Here is a 15,051-nt window from a genome sequence, read left to right on the forward strand (position 1 = left end):
CTGGACTGAAACTAAGCACTCTTTTCCCTCCTTTGGGAAAACACCGATTTCCACCAGCAGCTTGTTGCTGTCTTGTTTTGTCTGCCTTCCTCTACCTGTGCAGGTAGCCTGGTCCCCACTTGCAATACGAGACTATAAGAGAACATTGTAGTGAATCATCTTGCCCTAAGGCATTGCCCATCACACACGCTTTCCTATAAGGCATACCTTACTGTCTAGGATCTGGAAAACCCTCTGCTGCAGTGTCTGGCCAGCCTTGGGCCTCACAAGGATGTAAATGACTTTCAGGTCCGGGCTGGTGCGAAACAGCTTCTCCATCAGCACTTTGCCCAGAAAGCCTGTGGCCCCCGTGATGAGAATGGACTTGCCGCCATAGAAAGCTGCAACTGTGGACATGATTCCTCCCTTTCTTTTATAGCTCCTGAAAGAGGTTCCTGAAAAGGAAGAGAAATAACAAAAGATTACATCTTCAGAAGTTCTCATATTCAAAGTCACTTAAAATGTTTCTGTTGCTTCCAAGAGTTTTGAATGCAGAAAAAAATAGGTCAGACAGTGAGAGCATCGTGGCTTTTAAACAATATGACTCATTCCAATCAATATTTATTGAGTTCTCTCTACATGCTAGACTTTATGCCAGGAACTGTGAGCAAGAAATGAGAAAGACATGATTCCTGCTTTCAAGGAATTGCTTGCAGTCTAATGGAGGAGGCAGACAATAAAGAGACTGTTAAATACAATATAGTAAGTGCTAAAACAAAGGGAGACCTGAGAGGGGTACATAGCAGCATCTGGAAATTTCAAAGTGTCTGTGACATCTGAGCTGAAGCTTGGAAGGCAGAGAAGGGCTGGGGTCACGGTGTCCCAGGCCAAGGAAAGAGCAAGGGCAAAGGTGCAGTGGTGTGGCACAGCGTGCTTAGGGGAAATAAAGGGATGCAGTGTTACTGGACATAAATGAGAAGGTTAGGACTGGCCCAGCAGCTTGTGAAACCAAAGCTTAGAACAGCTATCAGGTTTTTAAAAATTATGATGTAATTAGAGTTTGAGTTTCAGATTTATTTAGAGAAAATACTGGAATAAATAATTGTTGCGGGAAGTCAAGGACCTTAAACAGAGGGACCGGCTGAAGCCATGGCAGAAGAACGTGGATTGTGAAGATTTCATAGACATTTATTAGTTTCTCAAATTAATACTTTTATAATTTCTTATGCCTGTCTTTACTGCAATCTCTAAACATAAATTGTAAAGATTTCATGGACACTTATCACTTCCCCCGTCAATACCCTGGTGATTTCCTATGCCTGTCTTTACTTTAATCTCTTAATCCTGTCAGCTGAGGAGGATGTATGTCGCCTCAGGACCCTGTAATAATTGCATTAACTGCACAAATTGTACAGCATGTGTGTTTGAGCAATATGAAATCTAGGCACCTTGAAAAAAGAACAGGATAACAGAAATTGTTCAGGGAATAAGAGAAATAACCTTAAACTCTGACTGCCGGTGAGGTGGGAGGAACAGAGCCATATTTCTCTTCTTTCAAAAGCAAATGGGAGAAATATTGCTGAATTCTTTTTCTCAGCAAAGAACATTCCTGAGAAGGAGAATACGCGCCTGGAGGTAAAGGCCTATGAACGGCCCCCCCAAGGTGCACCTGTCTTTTATGGTCAAGACTCTAGGGGTGAAATAGACCCCAGTCTCCCATAGCACTCCCAGGCTTATTAGGAAGAGGAAATTCCCGCCTAATAATTTTGGTCAGACCGGTTGCTGTCAAAACCCTGTCTCCTGATAAGATGTTATCAATGACAATGGTGCCTGAAACTTCATTAGAAATTTTAATTTCACCTTGGTCCTGTGGTCCTGTGATCTTGCCCTGCCTCCACTTGCCTTGTGATATTCTATTACCTTGTAAAGGACTTGATGTCTGTGACCCACACCTATTTGCACACTCCCTCCCCTTTTGAAAATCCCTAATAAAAACTTGCTGGTTTTTGCGGCTTGTGGGGCATCATGGAACCTACCGACATGTGATGTCTCCCCCGGATGCCCAGCTTTAAAATTTCTCTCTTTTGTACTCTGTCCCTTTATTTCTCAAGCTGGCTGATGCTTAAGGAAAATAGAAAAGAACCTACGGGGCAGATTCCCCAATAAATAATATAGTTTTGTTAATCTCTTCCTTGAGTTGAAAATGTGTCTAGGTCAAGTGCCACCTTTTTTCCCCTTATATGCTGCTCAGGGTGTAGAGACACTGAAAAGCAAAGGTAGAGGAGGCTGAAAAGGGAGGCCACCGCCCACAGGCTTTGGTGTGCCCTGAAATAGCTTGGGCTGCAATGCAAGGCTTGGTTTGTCCACATAAGTCCTGTGTTTCCAGAAGTGCTGAGAAAAAATGAATCTGGTAGCAGGAAGCCAGATGCAACTCTTGCTGCAGAAACGCACCATGAAGTGTTTTGTCTTTCAGTTCTGGTTGGAGATAATTGATTGGAGACAGCAGCAGAGAGCTTTGAACTAAACAGTGCTGGAGGTGTGGGGGAAGATCTTCCTTTCTGTCCACTCACTTTGTCAACTGTAGAAAGGCCTCAACTGCCTATGTGGACAGGGTTTGGATGGATCCTGCAGAACAGCTCCAGGGACTGGCCCTGACATCAGGGCTTATAAAGAAGAAAAAAACAACTAGAAGTGTCAACACCCTGCTCTCCAACTCTGGTCCAGAATGCTCTGCTAGTAACTCCTTAAGCAACAATGACTCTTCATAGTCATAATTTATATTTGAAGATCTTGAGTCCATGTTCTTAGACAGAATTCTTTGCCTTTGGGGAATTATTTACTAAAAAAATTTTTCAGCACCTACCATTCCAGACTCTATGCTAAGTTCTGAAGACACACAGATGAACAAAGCAGACTGGTCCTTGCTGTCACTCTAGCAGGGGAGGCCAGCAATGCAAAGTCAAATAAACATATAAACAAGATCATAGACTGCTGCACATGCTATGAAGTAAGTAAAACAGGGGTCAATGACAGAAATCACACCCAATCATCAATGCTATTCATTTTAGGAAATCTGGATTTCAAATCACGTTAGCTGTGTTCACTGAGTTACTGTTTGAGCTCCCTTTGTTGAGGGTGGATAAGAGAAATACTATGAAGAACACTTTTGGATCTTGTTTTTGTCATGTTACATAATGTTACATGAGTATATTACAATTCACCCAGTGACTTCCTCAAGAATTTAGCACTTGGAAACAGTATTAAACATTCTTGCCTTGCCTGCTTTGAAGCTCAGAAAAGTAGTGTCCCCAAGTTAGGAGGGCAGAATAGCACCCAAGATTAGCATTCAAGTTCTAAGCAAGACTGTTTGAAGTAAAATCCCAGTTCTACCACTTATTAGCTCTGTGACCTCAGGAAATTACTAATCTCTCTGTGCCTCAGTTACTTATCAGGAAAATGTAGAAAACAAAAGTATCCACTTAATAGTGCTGTGTTAAGGATGGAATGAGTGAATACATGCAAAACTCTTAGCAATATACATTGCCTATAGCATAGACTCAAATATTGGCTATTAGCATAGTCACTGGTTTTACATTTTTTCTTCTTAATGGTTTCTAGCTTTTCTTTTTGGCATTTATTTTAAATGTCCTGTCTCGTACATTTTGTATACCCATTTTCTTTTGTAAATAAAAGGAGACAATTTAAAACTCAATAAATCATAACAGCCAAGTATTTTCACCAAATATAACTATACTTCATGATAAATTTTGCCTATTTCTTTAAAAATGTTGAGGTACCCTACTTCTTTAATAGGATATTAGGCATAAATAAATGTGGTTGGCACAAAAACAGAAGGAAAGTTGAGTTTGGAGAGGGTGACTCCCCAACCCCATTTGTTCTGAAGATGTCACATGCTTCTCTTATCATACACTCTAGTGGAGTCATATTTTCTAGAAATGCAAATATACTGTTAGGATATTTTGACCCCAGACACAGTTTTGCAAGGTATGATCTAAAATTTTAGAGATTTCTTTCTAAAGTAAGATATATCAATGAGCCTATAGTGTTTACATTTTTGCTGGTACATAGTAGGTATATATATTTATAAGGCACATGAGATATTTTGATACAGGCATGCAATGTGTAATAATCACATTAGAGTAAGTGGAGTACCCATCACCTCAAGCATTTATCCATTCTTTGTGTTACAAACAACCCAATTATATTCTTTCAGTTATTTTTAAAATTGCAATAAATTATTGTTGACTTAGTCACCCTGTTTTGATATCAAATACTAGATCCTATTCATTCTGCTTAATTGTATTTTTGTTCCCATTACCCACTCCCTTCAACACTATCCCTCTCAGCTACTGCTAACCATCTTTTTATTCTCTTTGTCCATGAGTTCAATTGTTTTAATTTTTAGTTCCTACAAATAAGTGAGAACATGTCAAGTTTGTCTTTCTGTACCTGGTTTACTTCACTTAATATAATGTCCTCCATCTATGTTGTTGCAAATAACAGGATCTCATTCTTTTTATGGCTGAATAGTACTCCATTGTGTATATTTACCACATTTTCTTTATCCATTCATCTATTGATGGACACTTGGACTGTTTTCAAATCTTGGCTATTGTGAATAACACTGCAATAAATATGGGAGTGCAGATATCTCTTTGATACACTGATTTCCTTTCATCGGGGTATATACCTAGCTGTGGGATTGCTGGATAATATGTTACATTTTTTGTTTTTTGAGGAACCTCCAAACTGTTCTCCGTAGTGATTGTACTAATGTACATGCCTACCAACAGTATATGAGGGTTCATTTTTATCCACATCCTCATCAGCATTTGTTATTGCCTGTCTTTGGATAAAAGCCATTTTAAATGGAGTGAGATGATATCTCACTGTAGTTTTGATTTGCATTTCTCTAATGATCAGTGATGTTGAGCACCTTTTCATAAACCTGTTGTCCATTTGTATGTCTTCTTTTGGGAAATGTCTATTCTGATCTTTTACCCATTTTTAAGTAGGATTATTAAATTTTGTTCTATAGACTTGTTTGTGTTCCTTATATATTCTGGTTCTTAATTCCTTGTCAGATGGATAGTTTACAAATATTTTCTCTCATTCTGTGGGTGGCCTCTTTACTTTGTTGTTTGTTTCCTTTGCTGTACAGAAGCATTTAAACTTGTAATCCCATTTGTCCATTTTTGCTTCTGTTTGTGGGTATTACTCAAGAAATCTTTGCCCAGACCCATGTACTGGAGACTTTCCCTGATGTTTTCTTACAGTAGTTTCATAGTTCAAGATCTTATATTTAAGTTTTTAATCCAATTTGTTTTGATTTTTGCAAATGGCAAGAGATAGGGGTCTAGTTTCATTCTTCTGCATATAGATATCCAGTTTTCCTAGCACCATTTATAGAAGAGATTGTCCTTTCCCCAATGTATGTTCTCGGCACCTTTGCCAAAAATGAATTTACTGTAGGTGTGTGGATTTGTTTCTAGATTCTCTGTTCTGTTCCATTGGTCTATGTTTCAGTTTTTATGCCAGTAGCATGTTGTGTTGCTTACAGTAGTTCTGTAGTATAATTTGAAGTCAGGCAATGTGATTCCTCCAGTTTTATTCTTTTTGCCCAGGATAGCTTTGGCAGTTCTGGGTCTTTTGTGGTTCCATATAAATTTTAGGGTTACTTTTTCTATTTCTGTGAGAAATGTCATTGGTATTTTGATAAGGATGGCATTGAATCTGTAGATTGCTTTGCATAGTATAGGCATTTTAACAATATTGACTCTTCCAACACATGAACATGGAATATCTTTCCATTTTTGTGTGTGTTCTTGTCAATTTCTTCCATCAATGTTTTACAGGTTTTATTGTAGAGATCTTTTATTTCATTGGTTAATTTGTAGGTATTTAATTTTTTATTCATAGCTACTGTAAATGGGATTACCTTCTGGACTTCTTTTTCAGAGTGTCCACTGTGGGCATATAGAAATGCTACTGATTTTTATATGTTGATTTGGTATCCTGCAACTTTACTGAATTTGTTTATCATTCTAACAGTTTCTTGGTGGAGTGTTTAGCTTTTCAAGATATAAGATCATATCATATGCAAACAAGGCTGATTTAACTTCTTCCTTTCCAATTTAGCTGCCTTTTCTCTCTTTCTCCCTCTCCCTCTCCTCCTCTCTCTCTCTCCTTTATTTATTTATTTATTTATTTATTTATTTATTTATTTATTTATTTATTTTGAGACAGGATCCCACTATGTTGCCCACACTGCACACTGGTCTCAAACTGCTGAGGTCAAGCAATGCTCCCACCTTGACCTCCCAAAGTGCTAGGATTACAGGCAAGAGCCAATGCACCTTGCCTATTTCTCTTGTCTGATTACTCTAGTTAGGACTTTCTGTACTATGTCGAATAACACTGGTGACAGTGGTCATCCTTGTTGTGTTCCAGATCTTAGAAGAAAGGCTTTTCGTTTTTCCCCATTCAGTATGATACTAGCTGTGGGTCTCATATACAGCCTTTATTGTGTTGAGGTATGTTCCTTCTATACCCAGTTTTTTGAGTGTTTTTATCACAAAGGGATGTTGAATTTTATTAAATGCTTTTTTCAGCATTAATTGAAATGATCATATGGTTTTTGTCCTTCATTCTGTTGGTATGATGTATCATATTGACTGATTTGCACATGTTGAGCCATCCTTGCCTCTCTTGGATAAATTCCATGTGATCATGGTGAATGATCTTTTTAATGTGTTCTTGATTTCAGTTTGCTAGTATTTTGTTGGGGATTTTTGCCTCAGTGTTCATCAGGGATATTGGCATATAGTTTTCCTTCTTTCCTTTTATTCCTTTGATGTGTCTTTATCTGGTTTTGGTATCAGGGTAATATTGGTATTATAAAATGAGTTTGGAAGTATTCCTTCCTCCTCTATTTTTTGGAATACTTTGAGTAGGATTAGTATTTGTTCTTCTTTAGATGTCTGGTAAAATTCAGCAGTGAAGCCATCAAATAATGAGCTTTTCTTTGCTGGGAGAGTTTTTAATGTGGCTTTGGCCTCATTACTTGTTATTGGTCTATGCAGGTTTTGAATTTGTTCATGGTTCAATCTACTGGATTGAACCAGTTCTCTCAGCTGGACTGAGAGAAATTTATTCTTAGTATGTTGTACATGTTTAGGAATGTACAACCTACCAAGAATAAATTTCTCTCAGTCCAGCTTTCACTGTATCCCATAGGTTTCGGTAGGCTGTGTTTCCATTATCATTTGTTTCATGTAAATTTTCAATTTCTTCATTGACCCACTGGTCATTCAGGAGCATATTGTTTAATTTCTATGTGTTTGTATAGTTTCCAAAATTGGTCTTGTTGTTGATTTCTACTTTTACTCCATTGTGGCCAGAGAAGATGCTTGATATTATTTCCATTTTTTAAAATGTTTTAAGACCTGTTTTGTGACCATATATGATCTATCCTTGAGAATGATCCATGTTCTGAGGAGAAGAATGTGTATTCTGTAGCTGTTGGATGAAGTGTTCTGTAAATATCTATTAGGTCCATTTGATCTATAGTGCAGATTAAGTTCAATGTTTCTTTATTGAGTTTCTGTCTGAGAGGTCTGTCCAATGCTGAAGGTGGGGTGTGGAAGCCTCTGCTATTATTGTATTGTGGGCTATATTTCTCTTTAGCTCTAATAATATTTGCTTTATATATTGGGGGGCTCCAGTGTTGGGTGCATATATACTTACAATTATTATATCTGTCGCTGGTTCAACATCTTTATCATTATATAATGACATTCTTTGTCTCTTCTCATAGTTTTTGTCTTGAAATCTATTTTGTCTGGTATAAATATAGCTATAAGTGTTATTTTTTGGTTTCCATTAGCATGAAATATCTTTTTCCATCCCTTTATTTTCAGTGTATGTGTATCTTTATAGGTGAGGTGTGTTTATTGTAGGCAACAGATCATGAGGTCTTGTTTTTTCATCCAGTCAGTCACTCTATAACTTTTGATTAGACAGCATAGTCCATTTACATTCAATGTTATTATTGATAAGTAATGACTTCCCTCTGCCATTTTGTTATTTAATTTCTGGTTGCTTTGTGGTCTTCTCTTCCTTCCTTCCTTCCTGTCTTCCTTTTAGTGAAGGTGGTTTTCTCTGGTTGTATGATTTAATTTCTTGCTTTATTTATTTATTTATTTACTTACTTATTTTTTGAAGATGGAGTTTTGCTCTTGTTGCCCAGGCTGGAGTGCAGTGGCACAATCTTGGCTCACCACAACCTCCGCTTCCCGGGTTCAAGTGATTCTCTTGTCTCAGCCTCCCGAGTAGCTGGGATTACAGGCATGCGCCACCACACCTGACTAATTTTGTATTTTTAGTAGAAATGGGGTTTATCTATGTTGGTCAGGCTGGTCTCGAACTCCTGATCTCAGGTGATCTGCCTGCCTGGGTCTCCCAAAGTGCTGGGATTACAGGCATGAGCCACCAGGCCAAGCCTTAATTTCTTGCTTTTTATTTTTAAGGTATCCATTGTATGTTTTTCAATTTGCAGTTAATGTGAGGCTTGCAAATACTATCTTATAACCCGTTATTTTAAACCCATGACAACTTAACACTGATTGCATAAACAAAAAAAAAACACACAAAAAGAAAACTAATAAAAACTTTACACTTTAACTTCATCTCGCCACTTTTTAACTTTTTCTTTTTATGTATTATTGTATTGGCTATGTCCTGAAAAATTGTTGGAGTTATTATTTGTGATTGGTTCATCATTTAGTCTTTCTACTTAAGTGTAGTTTACACACTACAATTACAGTGTTGTAATATTCTGTGTTTGTGTACTTATTATTACCAGTGAGCTTTCAGTACCTTCAGATGATTTCTTCTTGCTCATTAACATCCTTTTCTCTCAGATTGAAGAACTGCCTTTAGCATTTTTATAGGACAGGTCTGGTGTTGATGAAATCCCTCAGCTTTTGTTTGTCTGGGAAGGTCTTTATTTCTCCTTTGTGCTTGAAGAATATTTTTGCCAGATATTCTATTCTAGGGTAAAAGATTTTTTCTTCAGCACTTGAAATATGTCATGCCACTCTTTCCTGGCCTGTAAGGTTTTCACTGAAAAGTCTGCTACCAGATGTATTGGAACTCCATTGTATGTTGTTTGTTTCTTTTCTCTTGCTGCTTTTAGGATCCTTTATCTTTGACCTTTGGGAGTTTGATTATTATATGTCTTGAGATAATCTTCTTTGGGCTAAATCTACTTGGTGTTCTATAACCTCCTTATACTTGGATATTGGTATCTTTCTTTAGGTTTGGGAATTTCTCTGTTATTATCCCTTTGAGTAAACTTTCTACCTGATCTCTCTCTACCTCCTCTTTAAGGCCAATGACTCTTACATTTGCTCTTTTGAGATCTTGTAGGCATGCTTCATTCGTTTTTTCTTCTTTTATCTTTTGTCTTCTCTGTGTATTTCCAAATAAACTGTCTTCAAGCTCTCTAGTTCTTTCTTCTGCTTGATCAACTCTCATGTTAAGAGACTCTGATGCATTCTTCAGTATGTCAACTACATTTTTCAGCTCCAGAATTTCTGCTTGATTCTTTAATTATTTCGATCTCTTTGTTAAATGTATCTGATAGTATTCTAAATTCCTTCTCTGTGTTATCTTGGATTGGTCACTGGTGCCTTATTTAGTTCGTTCAGTGAGGTTATGTTTCCCTGGGTGGTCTTCATGCTTGTGAATATTCTTTGGTATCTGGATGTTTAAGCATCAGGTATTTATTGTAATAGTTGCAGTTTGGGCGCATTTGCATCGATCCTTCTTGGGAAGGCTTTCCAAGTATTCAGAGGGACCTAGGTGTTGTGATCTATGTCTTTTGTCACTGCAGCCTTACTGCATTAGGGAGTACCCCAAACCCAGCAACACTGTGGCTGTTGCACAGTCATGAAGGTACTGCCTTGGTGGCCTTGGGTAAGATCCAAGAGAATTCCCTGGATTACCAGGTAGAGACTCTTGTTTTCTTCTCTTACTTTGCCCCAAACAAACTGAGCCTGTCTCCCTTCAGGGTGGTGAGCTTTTCCTGGACCCAGGTAGGTCCACAGATGCCTTCCTGGAGCCAGGGCCTGGAGTCAGGAACCTTAAGAATTTAACTTGATGCTCTTTTCTACATTGGCTGAGCTGGCACTGAAGCCACAAGACAAAGTCCTTCCTACTCTTCACTCCCCTGTCCTCAAGCAGAAGGAGTCTGTCCCCACAGCCGCCACAGCCAGAAATGCAGTGGGTCACACCTGAAGCCAGCACAGCTCTGAATCTCACCTAAGGCCTAGAGTCCAAATATTTCCCAAACACAATAAATCCTGTGGCAGAGTACACTGAGTGCTTTGACAGGAAAACAAAACATAAGCCAGTATCTTCTGGCCCTCATTACCCAATTGTCATGAGGAGGTGGCAGAGGAGTTGTGTCCATGATTTTAATCAGTTTAAGTCATTCTGAAAAATGCCAAAAGGAATTCTTCCCCTCAGGACAAAGCTGCATCAGAGATGTTTCTTCTACCTCTTGCCTCCACATTCAAGATATGGCTTGATTCCTCGTTGCAGAAACGCCTATATATCAGGTTGGCACAAAAATAATTGCGGTGTTTGCCATTACTTTCAATGGCAAAAATTTGGCTCCCTGAAATCCAATTTCATATGTTACAACTTTGTTAAGTCTAGGAATTGTTAACTCATAATATAACTCAATAAAATAATTACATTAATTATTTTTTAAACTAAAATAGTTTTACAGTCAATAATAGCACATATGCAACTCTAGAAGGTCCCCCTTCTACTTTAGAACAGCTCACTGGGTCATGGCCTCCTTTCATATTTTCTCAGACTACTAATGCAGAGAGCAGAGGATAATTTCCTACCCCTCATGCTCATGATATGGTTTGTGAGAAGTCTAAGTCACTTTGACAATCTCCAGAATACTAACACTCCCAAGCATCCTATATAATGTATGGTATCGGATGGCTGAATGAAAAAAAGAAAAAAGAGAGTGAGTCTGTGTATTTTTACTGAATGCTTACATGTGTCAGGCACTGTCTAGGCACGGGGGTTAGCAATGAACAGGCTTTATGCAGGTTTGATTTTTCATTTCTCTTCTGGTGTAAAGATCACCAATTTTCCATGGTTATGAATAGAGAGAGTTTTGTCTCCTTTTGGTGATAAAATGAGTCTGTTCTAATTCCTAGAGAACAAATGTTAAAATATTAAATCATTATAGGTGTGTTAGGTTATACATTTGTTGCAGGTTTCAGCATATGGGAACTTTATTCTTTAGGTGGTTCTTATGGAAAATAAAAAAAATTAAGATTCAAACGTGTAAGAAAGACAAATTTATCCAAATGTCTTCGTAGTCCACTGGAGAGAAACATTTTTGAAAAGAAACAAGATGATTTTCCTCTCAGGAATGTTACTCTTGACCAAGGATTTTTTATCTTGGCACTATTGACATTTTGGGCCAGATCATTCTCTGTTGTGAAGGTTGTCCAGTGCAATGTAGGATGCTTAGCAGCATCCCTGGCCTTCCTTCATTAGATGGGAAAAATTACTACACCCACCTGACCCTATCTGCCAGGTGTGATGACCAAAAATTTCTCCAGACTTTGCCAAAGGTTCTCCAGTGGGAAAAATTCCTTCTGTCAATGAACCATTTCTCTAGAACCTTCTTTAATTTTCATTTCATACCAGCACATTCTTTAACAAGTCCAAATTCAAGACTTAAATTTCTGCCTATGAAGCTAAGCACAAACATGACCTCCTACCAATCTCTACTTTATGATAAATCATTCATAACTAATTACATAGACCCAAGCAAATTACACGTATGGAAAATCTTGATAATATTCAAAGTGGAGATGAAGGAAGATTTTTCAAGAGAGAAACTTCCCACTTTTCATTTTCACCAAGTTTCTTTCAGTGTCTGTGCTACAAATGCATCCATAATCCCAGCTCTCACAAAACTTAAGCTTCTCAATTTCATTCAACCAAATCTATTATGGACAAATTCAAAAAAGAATGACGATTGAGCCAGCATAGGGTCAGCTGAGAAAAAAGCCATTTAGCATTAGTTGCTGTATATGGATGACTCTATACATAATCAAGTCAATTTCATTTTCAGATAATTCTGTTGGCTTTTTTGAAGGCTCAAAGAAAATACTGTGTGTTGAGAGACATCTCATACAAAAAAATGGAGTTTTGGCTGGCAATAGGCATGATAATATGAGTTGATTATATCAAACAAAGTCATTGCTATTTTGTGAAAATCAGTAAACGCAAGTTGTTCTGTTCATCACAATTAAACATTGAAATTCTTTCAATAATTATGTTAAGAGAAGCATTTACAAAATAATATTCAAAATAATGTCAATTAAAAAAATTTATACATACATTTATGTAATGTCTATTACAAATCTCTGCGATTTTTTTGTTTCGTTTTTTGAGATGGAGTCTCGCTCTGTCACCCAGACTGGAGTGCAGTGGTGTGATCTCGGCTCACCGCAACCTCTGCCTCCAGGGTTCAAGCAATTCTCCTGTCTCAGCCTCCCGAGTAGCTGGGACTACAGGCAACTGCCACTACGCCTGGCTAATTTTTGCATTTTTTTTTTTTTAAGTAAAGACAAGGTTTAACCTTGTTGGTCAGGCTAGTCTCGAATTCCTGACCTCAGGTGATCCACCCGCCTCAGCCTCCCAAAGTGCTGGAATTACATGCGTGAGCCACCGTGCCCAGCCCCTGTGATTTTTATCGGTGGAAAAGATTGGAGAGGAGTGAAATAAATGAGACTAGTTGTATAACAGTGTGGTAGGATTAAGGCTATACAGCTTTGCTTCCTGTCTCTACTATGTTTTCATGATTTTCAAAAGGCAATTTAGGTAGGGTGTGATGGCTCACGTCTGTAATCCTGTGGCCGGAATTGGTGGGTTCTTGGTCTCACTGACGTCAAGAATGAAGCCGCGGACCCTCGTGGTGAGTGTTACAGTTCTTAAAGGTGGCGTGTCCGGAGTTTGTTCCTTCTGATGTTCAGATGTGTTCAGAGTTTCTTCCTTCTGGTGGGTTCGTGGTCTCGCTGGCTCAGGAGTGAAGCTGCAGACCTTTGCGGTGAGTGTTACAGCTCATAAAGGCAGTGTGGACCCAAAGAGTGAGCAGTAGCAAGATTTAATGCAAAGAGCGAAAGAACAAAGCTTCCACAGCGTGGAAGAGGACCCCAGCGGGTTGCCACTGCTGGCTTGGGCAGCCTGCTTTTATTCTCTTATCTGGCCCCACCCACATCCTGCTGATTGGTGGAGCCCAGTGGTCTGTTTTGACAGGGCGCTGATTGGTGCATTTACAATCCCTGAGCTAGACACAAAGGTTCTCCACGTCCCCACCAGATTAGCTAGATACAGAGTGTCCACACAAAGGTTCTCCAAGGCCCCACCAGAGTAGCTAGATACAGTGTGTCAATTGGTGCATTCACAAACCCTGAGCTAGACACAGGGTGCTGATTGGTGTGTTTACAAACCTTGAGCTAGATACAGAGTGCCGATTGGTGTATTTACAATCCCTGAGCTAGACACAAAGGTTCTCCACGTCCCCACCAGACTCAGGAGCCCAGCTGGCTTCACCCAGTGGATCCCGCACCGGGGCTGCAGATGGAGCTACCTGCCAGTCCCATGCCGTGCACCCGCACTCCTCAGTCCTTGGGTGGTCGATGGGACTGGGTGCCCTGGAGCAGGGGGTGGCGCTCGTCGAGGAGGCTGGGGCCCCACAGGAGACCACGGAGGAGGTGGGAGGCTCAGGCATGGCAGGCTGCAGGTCCCGAGCCCTGTCCCACAGGAAGGCAGCTAAGGCCCGGTGAGAAATCCAGTGCAGCGCCGTTGGGCTGGCACTGCTGGGGGACCCAGTACACCCTCCGCGGCAGCTGGCCTGGGTGCTAAGCCCTTCATTGCCGGGGCTGGCAGGGCCGGCCGAGTGCTCTGAGTGCAGGGCCCGCCAAGCCCACGCCCACCCAGAACTCCAGCTGGCCCGCAAGTGCCACGCGCAGCCCCAGTTCCCGTCTGCGCCTCTCCCTCCACACCTCCCTGCAAGGTGAGGGAGTGGGCTCTGGCCTTGGCCAGCCCAGAAAGGGGCTCCCACAGTGCCGCAGTGGGCTGAAGGGCTCCTCAAGTGCCGCCAAAGTGGGAGCCCAGGCAGAGGAGGTGCTGAGAGTGAGCGAGGGCTGTGAGGACTGCCAGCAGGCTGTCACCTCTAAATCCTAGCACTTTGGGAGGCTGAGGCACAAGGATCGCTTGATGCCAGGAGTTTGAGACCAGACTAGGCATTATAGTGAGACCCCGTCTCTACTAAAAATGAAAAGCTTAGTAGGGCATGGTAGCACATGCCTGTAATCTCAGCTACTAGGAAGGCTGAGCCGGGAGGATTCCTTGGGCCCAGGAGTTCAAGGCTGCAGTGAGCTATGATGGCGCCACTGCCCTCTAGCCTGGGTGACAAATCAGGACCCCATGTTTTAAAAAAAACAATAATAATTTTAGATATAATAAGGCCGGGTGCAGTGGCTCACGCTTGTAATCCCAGCACTCTGGGAGGCCGAGGTGGGTGGATCACCTGAGGTCAGGAGTTTATGACCAGCCTGGCTAACATGATGAAACCCTGTCTCTACTAAAAAATACAAAAAATTAGCCAGGCATGGTGGTGGGCACCTGTAATCCCAGCAACTCAGGAGGCTGAGTGGGTAGAATTGCTTGAACCCAGGAGTCAGAGGTTGAAGTGAGCTGAGACTGTGCCACCGCACTCAAGCCTGGGTGACACCGTGAGACTCCATCTCAAAAAAAGAAATAAATAAAATAAAAATAATAAGATAAACTGAAAAGGCAATTTAATAATACTTACTTTAAAAAGAATTTCTTAGAAAGTAGTAAAATTAGCCAGACATGGTGGTGCATGCCTGTAATCCGAGCTACTTGGGAGGCTGAGACAGGAGAATCGCATGTACCTGGGAGGCAGAAGTTGCAGTGAGCTGA

At 40.3% G+C, this 15,051-nt stretch overlaps 1 protein-coding gene across 2 annotated transcripts in view; it reads right to left on the minus strand.

Annotated features, from left to right (window-relative positions):
- Window positions 1-15,051, minus strand: part of FAR2 (fatty acyl-CoA reductase 2) — a 189,844-nt gene that overhangs the window by 66,084 nt on the left and 108,709 nt on the right. The window contains exons 2-3 of one of the 2 annotated variants that reach the window (XM_034936107.3): window positions 11,079-11,239; window positions 208-434 (exon numbers count right to left, since the gene is read on the minus strand). In XM_034936107.3, the coding sequence (XP_034791998.1) occupies window positions 208-396 (189 nt within the window). In that variant the 5' untranslated portion in view covers window positions 397-434; window positions 11,079-11,239. The remainder of the gene's footprint in view (window positions 1-207; window positions 435-11,078; window positions 11,240-15,051) is intronic. The other variant, XM_003828833.5, reaches the window with a different exon arrangement.

This window comes from Pan paniscus, chromosome 10 (assembly GCF_029289425.2).
Source record: "Pan paniscus chromosome 10, NHGRI_mPanPan1-v2.0_pri, whole genome shotgun sequence".
Taxonomy (NCBI): domain Eukaryota; kingdom Metazoa; phylum Chordata; class Mammalia; order Primates; family Hominidae; genus Pan; species Pan paniscus.